The sequence below is a fragment of the Thecamonas trahens genome (assembly GCF_000142905.1).
Source record: "Thecamonas trahens ATCC 50062 unplaced genomic scaffold supercont1.29, whole genome shotgun sequence".
In the NCBI taxonomy this organism is placed as follows: Eukaryota; order Apusomonadida; family Apusomonadidae; genus Thecamonas; species Thecamonas trahens.
Genome location: NW_013657651.1, coordinates 106,572 through 118,552, shown reverse-complemented (window position 1 = coordinate 118,552; position 11,981 = coordinate 106,572). Strand labels below are relative to the sequence as shown.

The window sequence follows — 11,981 nt, the reverse complement described above, 5'->3', positions numbered from 1 at the left end:
GAGACCACGACCACCGCCATAAGGCGGCTGGCCTTGGGAGGAGGGGGCAAGTTGAGTGCTGGGGTTGATAGTGGGGTTGATTGGCGGAGGGATTGGGTGCGATGGGGATCGAGGGGGGGGGGGGGGGAAGGGGGCGGGGGATCGGGTTTGGCGAGGCAGGTCTGGTTGTGAGAGTATCTGATCTGCGGGCTAATCTGCGTCATGAAGACTGATCTTCTTGAACATGATCCAACAGCACAGCACAGCACTGTACATGTGCATGTGACATGTGATGTGAGGCGGACAATATGCTAAGCTTGGCACGCAAAGCGTTGGTACACGTCTCCATGTCGGGCGGGCGGCTGGCGGGATCCGAGGCGAGCAAGACCGATCGTGGCCTCGGGGCACTTCCACCGGAGCTCGTGCTTGGCATAGCAGTGTACCTCCCCGCGCAGGCCTACCTTGCCCTCGCCTGCACCTCCTCCCGCATGCATCGTTTTCTTCTCGCCGACGCCTTTGCCGCAGACAAGGCCGCCGCCCGGACAGGTCTCGCCGCTTGCATCCACCACGCCCGCTGGCGTGCAGCCGCCATGGCGCTCGCCGTCACTCGCCCGGACGACCGCAACATGCTTTGGGCCCAGGTGCCATCTCCGCTCGCTGGCCTGTTTGATCTCGACCCGCCGCCGCTGGGCGACTCGGAGTGGCTGGCCCTAGTCGAGGCGCTGGCTCGGGTAGGCGCACTCACTCACACTGGCGATGGTGTTCCGTGCTGGCCGATGGCGGCGAGTGCGGTGCTGAGCGGCTTGCCGGACGTTGCCAAAGCTGTCTTTCATGTCTCGGATGGCGTCGGGCGGGCTGCGATGGTGCGGGCGGTGGCAATGGTGGCCAACGAGGCGCTCGTCGAGTGGCTCCTCCTCCATGATGACGGCGAGCTTGCACTGGGCATCGATCAGGGCGTGCTGCTACGGAGATGTGCTCTGCTTGGAAAGGATCGGGCAGTAGCGGGGCTGCTGGCCTGTGGGCGGGTCGATCCGGCCGCCAAGGACTCTGCAGCTGTCAGCCACGCCGCAGAGAACGGCCACCTCGACATTGTCCGCATGCTCTGTGACGATCCACGGACCGATCCGTCGGCCAGAAACAACATCGCGCTGTACTGGGCTGCCACCAATCGCCACTTTGACATTGTCAACGAGCTCATCCTCCATCCGCAAGTCGACCCGAGCTCGCGGCGCAACCGGACGCTGCGAATTGCTGTCGCCGCCGGTGCCGTCGAGACTGTCGCGCTGCTCTTGGCCGATCCGCGGGTCGATCCGACCGAGTGTGAAGCGCTCCGCGTAGCCTGTCGCACTGGTAGCATGGCTGTGACCAACGCTCTCCTCGCCCATCCACTCACCGATCCGAACATCGCTCTTCTCGATGCAGTCATGGCGCGCCAGACCGACTTTCTCGCCGCGCTCCTTGCCCATCCACAAGCCGATGCCAGCATGACCCAGCCGACGTCGGCGATAGTCGCCGCTGCCAGAAACGGCGACTCTATGTCGGTCGATCTCCTCCTCGCCCATTCCTCAACCACATCCGACGTCATCCATACCGCATCCGCCGCGCATCCGCCTCTGGCCACTCTACCCTCGCTGCGCGGCTGGCAGCAGCGCTTTCTCCTGACCCTCCCACCTGATCTCGGCCATACCATCAGCACACCCAGATATCCCCCAATTATCGCCCGATACCAGGCCAAGTCCCCCTCCCCCCTCCCCTACTCCACCTCCTCATTTGCTTTGCCCCATCGTCCGGTTAGTGGCGCCCGCGTGTCACTCGGCTCGGCCGACCGCCTGTCAGTCAGCCGGCTCTGTCAGCCGCCGCGTGGTCGTCGGCACAGTGCCGAAGGAAAGGGGAGGGGAAAGGGGGGGGGGTGGGGGTGGGGAGCACAAAGCCACCTCTCACGTGCCAGGCCCGGACAGACGACGATGAGCCAAGAGGGAGAGGGCATGGGTGAGAGTCTGCCTGCGCTCTTCGCCGAGGTGCTGGGACCGCTGGTGGCTGCTGGCGGGAGCGGGGTGGAGCCCGAGGCGGCGGTGGCGGCCATTCTGGGCGATCCGAACCTGAGCCGACACGTCGATGCTGCAGCGGAGCGGCTGGAGACAGCAGGCGAGGCGCTGGTCGAGGCTGCGCGGGCCTGTGTCCCGCTGCGGTCGGCATGGACAGGCTTTTGGGCGAGTCTGGCTCCAGAATCACGGGCCGCCTTCTGTCGAGCCGCCTGGGATCTTCACGTCGAAGGCTCGGCTCTGGCGGCAGCGCTGGCCATGCTGGCTCCCGGGCTAGACGCAGCAGGGCTGGCATCGGTCACCACTTCGCCTGCTTTGGTAGCGGCGGCGGGATCTGGATCCGAAGACGATCTGCTGGTGGCGGCGTTTGGAGCCGAGCCGGCGTCCGAGGTGCTCCCAGCACTGGCGGCGTATCGCGTCTTCCTCGTCCGCCTCTTTGCCGTCTCGCTCATCAACGTCACGCTCGGACTGGACGAGCACCCGATGGACGGGCTGCTGTCTGCCGCCGATGCTGCGGCGCGCGTGGAGCTGTTCCAGGCGTCGCTGGCTCCGGGTGCGGATGCCGCTCGCGGAGTGGGAGCAGGAACGGGAGCGGGAGCTATGCCGCCGCCGTCGTCGTCGTCCTCGACCGCGTTGTGGCTTTTCAAGCCGATAGTCACTTTTGTGACGGTGTTTGTGGTGATGGCAGCGGTGGTGGCGGCGGTCACGGATCGGCCCGAGATGAGCGGCGGCGGCGGAGCAGTGCACTCGCTCAACTATGCGGCAGAGTGAAAGGCAGCGGCTATGTATGTGTGTTTGTTGCGTGGCGACCGAGAGCCCGTTACTCGCAGTAGTAGGCGGTGTCGTCCCACGGGTGGCGGTAGAGCGGCTGCTTGAGGCGCATCTGGTCGAGCGAGTGGCCGACAAGGCCGATGGAGCGGGCGACAACAAAGAGGCCGTTAAGGTAGCCGATCTGGGTCATCTCCTTGATCTCTTCGCGGCCAAAGGACGAGCTCGAGGCCCACAGGTCGAGGAAGGCGTTTGCAACAGCGCCGTCGACGTTGAGGACGAGGTTGCGGGCCTTCTGAGGGTGACGGACTGGACGGCGAGGGCGTAGTCAAGGTGGGTGGTGGAGGGGAAGTTGTCGCGGGCGTAGTTGGTGATAAAGACGACACGCTGGTCCATGTTGTCGGCCGACTTGATGCGGTGGCCGATTCCCGGGATGCGGAGGCCGCGGCGCTTCATGTCGGCGACAAACTCATCGGGCTCGAGGCCGCGGTCGTGGGCGTCGAGGAAGACCTGGGCGGCGCCATCGATGGCGCCACCAAAGCGCGGGCCAATGGTGAGGAGACCCGAGGCAACACAGGAGACAAGGTCCTTGCCGGCACGGGCGGCGACGATGGTGTTGTGGGCGCCCGAGACGCACGGGCCGTGGTCGGCGCAGAGGACGAGGACGAGCTCGATGAAGCGGGTGGCCCAGCGCGGGAGGTCACGCTTGAACCAGAGCAGCGAGATGGCATCGCCGATGCCGCGCTCTGCGGCCATGAGGTCCGAGATGGCAACGCCGCCGTAGGTCGGCTCCTCACCGCGGTCGTCGCAGATGGTGGAGACGATGCCGGTGGCGCGGCGGACGCGGCCCTCGGCGGCAAAGGTCTCGTAGTCGACGGGCATGGTGGGCGGGACGTGCGGCTCGGGCTCGTTGGGGTCAAAGGCCGGGACGACGCCATCGGCAGCAAGCTTGGCGTAGGTGTCGGCGATGGCCTGCTCAAAGCCCTCAAACGAGGTGGGAACGACGGCACCGGCCTCGGCGAGGGCGGCGTTCTTGGCCTGGGCCGACTCGGCCTCGGAGCCGGACTTTGCGCCGGCGTGGCCAAACTGGACCTCGGTCTTGAACATGGTGGCGCAGGTGCCAGAGACCCAGGCGACGACGGGCTTGGTGATGGTGCCGTCCTTGAGGAGCTTGACGACGTCGTACTCGGCGTCACCGCCGAGCTCGCCGAGCATGACAATGAGCTTGACCTGGTCCATGGCCTGGTAGCGGAGGATGTGGTCGGCAAAGTTGGAGCCCGGGTAGGCGTCGCCGCCGATGGCGATGCCCTCAAACAGGCCGTTGGTCGTCCGCGAGAGAATGTTGTAGCACTCGTTGGAGAGGCCGCCCGACTTGGAGACAAAGCCGACCGAGCCCGGGCGGTAGAGCTTGCAGGCAAGGATGTTGTCGACGGTGCCGGCGGTGTCACCGATCTTAAAGGCACCGGCCTGGATGCCACCGACGGTGGCCGGGCCGATGATCCACTTGCTCAGGCGCTTGGACTTGGCAATGAGCTTGCGGGTCTCCTTCTCGGGCACGCCCTCGGCAATAATGACGACGGTGCGAATGGAGGGGTAGTCGAGGGCCTCCGAGGTCGACGCGGCGGCCGATCGCTGCGAGGCAAAGTTGAGCATGACATCAGCCTCGGGATGGGCAGCGGTAGCATCAGCGATGTTGCCAAAGATGTCAAGGAAGATCTCCTGCGAGCCAAAGAAGACCTTGTGCCGACCACGAGCAGCACCTGGCGAGACAAGCGCCGCCACCGAGGGCGTACCCCGACGGGCAAGGTAGTCAAAGTCAAGCTGGCGCTGAATGGGGTTGGGCTTGGGGTTGTAGATCAGGCACCGGGTAGTGGGCGAAAACAGCGGCGTGTCATTGGTCCAGGTGGGCGCATCCGTGGCAGGCACTGCATTCGACGATGTGGCGGCCATAGCTGTGTGCGGGGGGGGGGGGGGGAGGTGAGGGGGTGGGGGTGGTGGTGGGGTGAGTCAGTGTGTGTATGTGTGTGAGTGTGTGTGTGTGTGTGAGTGTATGTGTGTGAGTGTGTGTGTGGTAGCAGTGGCAGTGGCAGTGGCAGTGGCAGTGGTGGTGGTGGTGGTGGTGGCAGTGGTGGTGGCAGTGGTGGTGGCAGTGGTGGCAGTGGTGGTGGTGGCAGTGGTGGTGGTTGAGCGGTGGATGCGGCTCAATGCCACGTCATTCCATCCCCGCCGAGTGGAGGGAAGGGGAGGGGAGGGAGAGGGGATGGGGATTGGGATAGTGGATGGTGGAGATGGTGGGTGGGGGTGGGATGGATTAGGTAGAAAAGGGGTGGTGGTGGTGGTGTAGGGTGTGTGTGTGGGGGGAAAGGGGGGGCTGTTGGTCCTTGGCCTGGATATGCCGCCTAACGTACTGTGTTGTTCGTCGAGGAGTGTGCCGCCTCGGTCTCGGTCTCTTCTCCCGCCGTGGTCTTTGGCCACGTGGATGTTTGCTTGGGTTTTCTTGCAAAATTCAGGCACTCTGTTTGGTCTCCTCCGCCGTGGCACACTCCCCCTCCCAACTCCCAATCCCCATCCATAGATTTCTATCTGCGTACATGCTTTACTTGCTCGCGCTGTCGCTGAAGTGTATTGGACTCTCGCTCTGTAAGGGCTCAGCTGCAGGCGAGTACAGTTAGATATACCGTGTGCGTGCGCGAGGTAGCGGAACTTGGTCACGGCTTCATTTTCAACATGGCCGCCACTCATGGCGCGGTGGCCGCCGTCATCATGCCACTGAGATCGGCTTGATCACAGTCTTCTGCTTCTTGCCACGCTTCTTGCGGCGTTGCGAGGAGCTGCCGGCGGTGGCGACCGGTTGTGTGCCGGCGGCAGCAGCGCCATCGGCGGGGCGGCCGACGCGCTTGCTGGCGGCGCGGGCCTTGCTTGCGGCGCGACGGTCGGACGGGCGGATGGGCCCAACGTCGACCGGGTCAGCGAGGCAGGTGAGGACTCGGCCAACGCCCTTGGTCCGACCGTCGCGGAAGATGAGCCGCGAGCCAACCGGTAGGTACTCCGGCGCGTAGAGGAAGCGGAAGATGACCTTGGCGCGCATGCCTGTGCGAAGGACAAGGTCGCGCGCGTCCGACGGCATGTCGGCGTCGGCCAGCGGCGCGCCTGTCGCGTCGCAGGCAGACACAATGTCGATGATCTTGGCAACCTGTCGGACGTTGCCGCAGTGGACAACAGCCTCATACGCCCGCGAGATGGTGGTCGAGTGGTAAAGGATGAGAATCTCGGCCTCAAACTGCCACACGGCCTGCGGCTCGAGCTCGGCCGCGAGCAGGCGCATGCCCTTGCGGATAGCCGACCGCTTGATCTTCTTCAGCGCAAACGAGGCCGACCGCCCGGCCGTCACCGCCTTGGTCGGGTGCCTCCGCACCTCGATCGACTTGATCGTCACAGGCTCAAAGGCGCCAAAGGCGTTGGGCCCCAGGAGTAGCGAGTCACCAGCAGTCACCCCGCCCGAAAGCACCGTGCCCGAGACAACGCACCCGACGCCCGGCACCGAGAACGTGTCGTCGATGCACACCTCGGCCGGCGCCTCGGTCAGCTGCGACCACTCAGTCCGCGCGGGCAGCAGGTTGATGAACGCCCGCAGCAGGTCCAGGTTCTCGCCCGTCACGTTCGAGACGAGGAAGATCGGGCAGATGCGGTGCATGAGGAACGACCGCGCCGCCACCACCACGTCGTCCATGGTCTTGACCACAATCGGCACCTTGCGCGCGCCCGGCGACTTGACCAGCTTGGAGAGCTGGCGCAGCGTCCGCTTCAGCACGTTGGGCGGCGCCATGTCGATTTTGGTCACCACCATGTACACCGGAACCTTGAGCGCAAGCGCAATCGACATGTGCTCCTTGGTCATCCCGATCACGCCCGCGTTTGCGCCCACCATCATCATCGCGTACGACGGGTTCATCCCGGTCAGCCCAAACAGCGTCGTCTTGAGGTACCGCTCGTGGCCCGCGAGGTCCAGGAACGTGATGACCTTGGAGCTCGCCACGCAGATGGCAGACCACGACGGCGTCCGCTCAAACGTGTAGTTGACAATCTCCGCCCCGGCGTCGTAGCCCAGGATCTCCTGCGAGATCGACGACGTCCGCCCAGACTCGATCTCGTGCGAGTGCCGGAACACGCACGACCGCGCCGCACCGCGCCCGTCGTCGAGCTTGCCCCGTGTGAGGACCCCGAGCAGCGTCGACTTGCCAGAGTCGACGTTGCCCACCACCGCCACCCGGATCTCGCAAAACTCGGCCGCGCTCGGCAGCGCGCGCACAAGCACCTCCGCCACAGCCCCACCCTCGACTTCACGCACACGCAGCCGCGTCATCTGCGCCTCCAGTTCCGTCGCAGCCCGCTCCTCGAGAACCTCCAGCGCGTCCTCCAGCTGCTCCATGGTCAGGCCTTCGGCCGCGCCATCGGCGTCCACCCCCACCTCCACAATGGCCTCGCCCTGGCCCACCAGCATCGCAGCCCGTACCTGAGTCACCACCCCGGCCACGTCCTCGCTGTCGTCTGAGAGCAGCGCCGTCGGCGGCCGCGCCATGCCGCACTCGCCGTCCGGTCGCGCCTCAGAACCGACCTCGATCCCATCGTCCGAGTCCGAGTCGGAACCAAACTCGTCAAAGTCCCTTGCCATGGCATCTAGCGCCGCCGAATCGTCGACTGTCATCACTGCTGGCTCTTGTATCAGCGGCTTTGGGCCTGCCTTGGTCTCACCCAACTGTAAAGATGATGATGTCGCTTCTGCTTCTACTTTGGCTGCTGATGCTGATGCTGATGATGATGATGACGATAAAACTGACGACGCAGCTGTTGTTCTTGTTGCTGCCATAATGTCCTGCTACCACCTGCTCCTTTCCCTGGCACTCTTTTTGTAGCAAATAAGTCATCGAAGCCCATCGAATGCCCTCTCCCCTCTCCCGCCATTCACCCCTTCTACCGCATGTCCGACTTCGATGGAAGCCTCTCCTCCACCACCCCCTTCACCTCCACCGCCTCCTCCCCCTCTCTCTCCCCTCCCTCCCTCCCCCCCCCCCCCTCCCTCTCCCACGTCCTATCCACTCATGCATGTCACGTACTCTACCTTTCTGTTTGCCTGCGGTATGTGGTGGTTAGACGGGTGGTCGTCCGGGCTGTCTGTAGCTTCGTGACTCTGCCGAAATCGTGCCTGACTGACCCAATGTGATTCGGCCGGTCTCCCTCCCTCCCTCTCCCCCCTTCCCCCCCCTCCTTCCCCACAACGATCAGCCGTATACCTTTTGCAACATCGGCTCATCGATGTCCATCATTTGTCAAATGACAACCTCCCCTCCCCCCTCCTCGTCAACTGCACCACATGCTGCCGATTCTTCTCTGGCTCAGATCCGCACCTGCGGCACGCTATCCGATCCACCCGCACCAGCTCAACCCTACCCATCGTGCGATGCGGCAAGGTGCGAGTTGAGCACGCTGGGCAAGTAAACTAAGCAAGTTTACTTGATGCAGAGAAACGGCCGCACGTCATAGACAAAGGTCTTAAAGGCGGCAGCAAAAGTGCGACGGTGGGCGCGCTCGAAGCGTGGGGTGATGGCGTCGCCAAGAGAGTGCAGCGCGTCGATGAGACGCTGCTGGAGATGCGGCTTGGCAACTGAGCTCACGAGCGAGAGGGCCAGCTCCTCAAACTCAGACGAGATGGTACAGATGAGGGCAAAGAGGACGCTAGAGGCGGCCGGCAGCAGGTTCATATCAAACTCATCGAGAAGCGTGGCCTGGAGAAGCGAGAGGAGGTGGCTGGTGAGGAGCTCCGGGTTGGCGTCGATGTGCCGGCCGAGGTGCGGCTCGCGACCGGCAGCGAGCTGGGAGCCGTGGTAGAAGAGAACGTTGGAGAGGACGTCGAGCGCGAGCTTGGCCTGAAGCGGCTGGTGTGCGTCGTAAAGGCCGTAGGTGGCGATGGCGTTAAAGGCGGCAAAGATAGGGGGGTCGAGCTCGACGACGGCGGCCGGCCAGCGCGAGGAGGCAAACTCGAGGAGGCCAAAGACGGCGGCGGCGAGGCCAGGGATACGGATGTGCTTCGGCTCGATGACCGGAAGCAGCGACGCGAGAGCCTGCATGACAAAGGCGCAGACAAGGTCTGTGAGCGACTCACCAGAGCCGCCAAAATCGAACATGTCCTTGAGCCCGACCGAGTGGACCAGGCCCAGGACGAGGGCGAGGAGCTCGGGCAGGACGTCGGAGGCTGCGCGGAGCTCCGACGCGGCGGCGCAGAACTGCGCGGCGAGTTCGACGACGTGAAAAACGGTGGCGCAGAGATCCGAGCTGGCGTCAAGGTCCAAGTGCGGGAGCTGTGCGGCGGCGGCGGCGCCAAAGACCGCGACCACGTCGGTGGCAATGGCTGCGTAGACGTCGGCAGCAGGAGGTGAGGCATCGTCACCAAGGCTGGCGATGGCGGCAAGAGCGGCACCGAGAAGATCAACGAGGCGGCCGCCAAGGTCCGAGCCGGTAAGCAGGCCGGCGAGCGGAGTGGCGGTGACAGGAACCGAGACCGAGAGAATGCCGCGGAGGGAGGCGAGATGCTCGGTGAGGAGGCTTGAGGTGACTGGCTCGAGGTTTCTGAGGTTCAGCGGTGGCTCGAGGGTAGCAAGGGTACGCGCAACAAGCGGAGTACAGATCTGGTCAAATGCTGGCTGAATGAGGTCCGAGCGGTCGACACCGCCCTCGAGCATGGCGCCGAGGGCGTAGTGCATGTGGTAGTGAAAGGCGACCGAGGTGGCGGCGGCGTCCGGCGCCAGGTCGAGCGACGGGTGCTCGTCGCAGACAGCACGGTAAGCTGTGTAGAGCGCCGGGAGCGAGGGCGCGGCGAGGGCGACGCGGGCGAGCGGGCGCGAGTCCATGACCGAGGAGAGCATGTGCGAGGCAGCGGCGGCGAGGCCGAGCTTCTCGCGCTGAACCCGCCATGCCGAGCCGCAGAGCTCAAGCTGGAGGACAACGGCGGAGACGAGCGACTCGACGAGTGAACTTGACGAGAGGGCGGCGGCAAAATGGCTCGGGAGCGCGGCGTAGTCCTGCCGCTGCGGAAGGACGTAGGTCCGGGCCCAGATGCCAACAAAAGCAAGGATGGCACGCGAGGTGGAGAGTGGGAGGCGGGCGAGGAGCTCAGGCTGGGTGAGGAGGCCGAGGACGGCAAAGGCAACACCGAGGACCGGGTCACTGTCGGGCTCTTCGTCATAGCCAGAGCTGACGGCAATGACAGCGTCAGGGATGAGCGGGACGTCAGAGGAGAGGCGAGCTGATGCGGGCGACGAGCCGGACGGCGAGGTGAGGTCGACGGTGGCGGCGAGCGGAGCGGGCGCAACGATGGGCAGCGAGCACTCCTCGGGCACGTCGCAGAGAACAAAGGCGAGCATGTAGAGCGACCAGCGGAGAGCCTCGGAAGCGTGCGGAGCAGAGAGGAGCGAGCCGAGCGCCGAGTCGATGCAATCACGAAGAGCAGCAAGGTTGGTACCAAGGGCGAGGCGGGCGAGCAGGCCGTGACCGCGCATCTGGTCAACGACGCGGTCGAGGGCAAGGGCGGCGTCGGCGTCAAAGGCTTCAAGCGACTTGTTTGCGCCGAGAAGAAAGGCCATGTATGCAGAGAAGAGCTCGGGGTGACCGAGGCGAGGTACGGCGCGGCGTCGGAGTAGTCGGTAGAGGTGGCCATGTGAACCCATGCAACGTGGAGGTGGTCGTAGGCCTCAAAGAGCCACTCGTCGTCAAGGTCGTCACCTGAGGCGGCAACAAGGAGCGAACGCGTGAGCTCGCACATGGAGGCGAGGGTAGCTTCGGCATCGGGCGCAGCGGTGAGGGTGGCCCAAGTGCCATGGACAACGACGTTGCTGATGGCCTCGGCCATAGCGAGGACCTCGGGCTCGGGCCCAGAGCGGGCAAGGATTTCAAAGATGTGAGCGAGGAGGAGGGCGTCGATGTGGCCGGCAAAGGCGAGAACGTCGGAGCCTGCATCCGCCACCATTCTTGCGACGTCTAGCGAGGAGAGGCGGAGAATGAGATTGCGGAGGTGGGTCGCCGGCGAAGCGTCAGCGCAGCGGCGGTAGAGGGCAAAGATGGCGGTGATGAACGGGTCGCAGAGGATAACCTCCCACCACTCTTGTGGGGGGAGGAGTGGGCAGCTCGACGACGACGTTTGCAGTGCGCGCGAGGAGCCTGGGGCGGCGGCGATGGAAGGAAGGTCAAAGTTCCACTCGAGGATAAGCTCAAAGAGATTGGCGAGGCGGATGACGGTCCGCGGCGAGTCGAGCGTGGGCGCAGCGTTAAAACGTCGAGGAGGCAGCCGGCGGCGTGGAAGATGCGCGGAAGGGCCAAGTTCTGAAAGGTAGCGGCAGTGGCAAGGTGGGCTTCCACAGGCAGGCCGATGCGGGTGGTGTCATGGCGCGGCGAGAACTGCTCGACGACATGGACGAGGATCTCGAGATGGAGCTCGTCCTCGGGCGATCCCGAGGCGGCATGGAGCGGCTCGGTCAAAACGCTAATGCGAGAGATGCAGAGCTCGTCGGATGCGTCAAGCCAGCCGCATTTGAGAACGGCAGCGAGGAGGACGATGGCCTGCCTGCGGGCGGACGACGAGAGCTTTGCCGAGCGATCCGGCGCGAGGCGACGGACAAAGTCGAGCGGAAGGCTAAGCCAGCCATTTTGGTCTTCAGCCTCGAGCATGTGCCAACGGTTGGGAAGTACCGCGGTGAGGGTAGAAAAGGCATGAAAGATCACAAGCGAGTCGACTGGGTAGGAAGCGCCAGCTTGATCGAGGACCTGCTGACAGATCTGCAGAGCGTCGTCAGCTCTTCTCAGTGACTGGAAGTAGTCCTGACAAGCTGATGAGTCTGGTGACTACATGACAGCAGTAGCAATCATCATCATTGGCGCGCCCGATGTTTGTTGTGGTATTTCGATGTCGCGGTCCCCGTCGGCCATGTCCGTCCGGTGTCGAGTGAGTTTGGCGCTGGCACGAACGATCCTCGGCGCGCTCTTGGCCCTCCCCCCCCCCTACTTGAGAAGAATACCCTCCTCCCTAGACGAGGAAAAAAAGGCTTGTAAATGCCAGCGATAGAGAGGGGGTGGTTGCGAAAAAACAATTTACCGGCCCTGCCAAAAAACATCTATAAACTGCAAGAGGGAAGAGGGTGGAGG

General features: G+C 64.3%; 4 protein-coding genes across 4 annotated transcripts; 1 reads left to right on the top strand and 3 right to left on the bottom strand.

The window, feature by feature from the left end:
- Positions 1-326: 326 nt before the first annotated feature.
- AMSG_06817 (uncharacterized protein) lies at positions 327-2,792 on the top strand (the record flags this gene model as incomplete). The annotated part of the gene is made up of 2 exons (XM_013901426.1): positions 327-1,477; positions 1,976-2,792. The coding sequence occupies 2 exons, from the start codon at positions 327-329 to the stop codon at positions 2,790-2,792; spliced, it is 1,968 nt and encodes a 655-aa protein (XP_013756880.1).
- A 49-nt stretch (positions 2,793-2,841) lies between these two features.
- On the bottom strand, positions 2,842-4,739 carry AMSG_06816 (ATP citrate lyase; the record flags this gene model as incomplete). Its single annotated transcript, XM_013901425.1, has 3 exons — positions 2,842-3,084; positions 3,171-4,549; positions 4,583-4,739. 3 exons carry the CDS (start codon positions 4,737-4,739, stop codon positions 2,842-2,844), a joined length of 1,779 nt encoding a protein of 592 aa, XP_013756879.1.
- Positions 4,740-5,371: 632 nt separating this feature from the next.
- Positions 5,372-7,994, bottom strand: AMSG_06815 (GTP-binding protein 1). The gene is made up of 2 exons (XM_013901424.1): positions 7,904-7,994; positions 5,372-7,692 (listed from the first exon to the last, which is right to left on the bottom strand). Exon 2 carries the CDS (start codon positions 7,654-7,656, stop codon positions 5,551-5,553), a length of 2,106 nt encoding a protein of 701 aa, XP_013756878.1. The 5' UTR covers positions 7,657-7,692; positions 7,904-7,994; the 3' UTR covers positions 5,372-5,550.
- A 302-nt stretch (positions 7,995-8,296) lies between these two features.
- On the bottom strand, positions 8,297-11,507 carry AMSG_06814 (uncharacterized protein; the record flags this gene model as incomplete). Its single annotated transcript, XM_013901423.1, has 3 exons — positions 8,297-10,399; positions 10,453-11,049; positions 11,115-11,507. 3 exons carry the CDS (start codon positions 11,505-11,507, stop codon positions 8,297-8,299), a joined length of 3,093 nt encoding a protein of 1,030 aa, XP_013756877.1.
- Between the last annotated feature and the right edge of the window lie 474 nt (positions 11,508-11,981).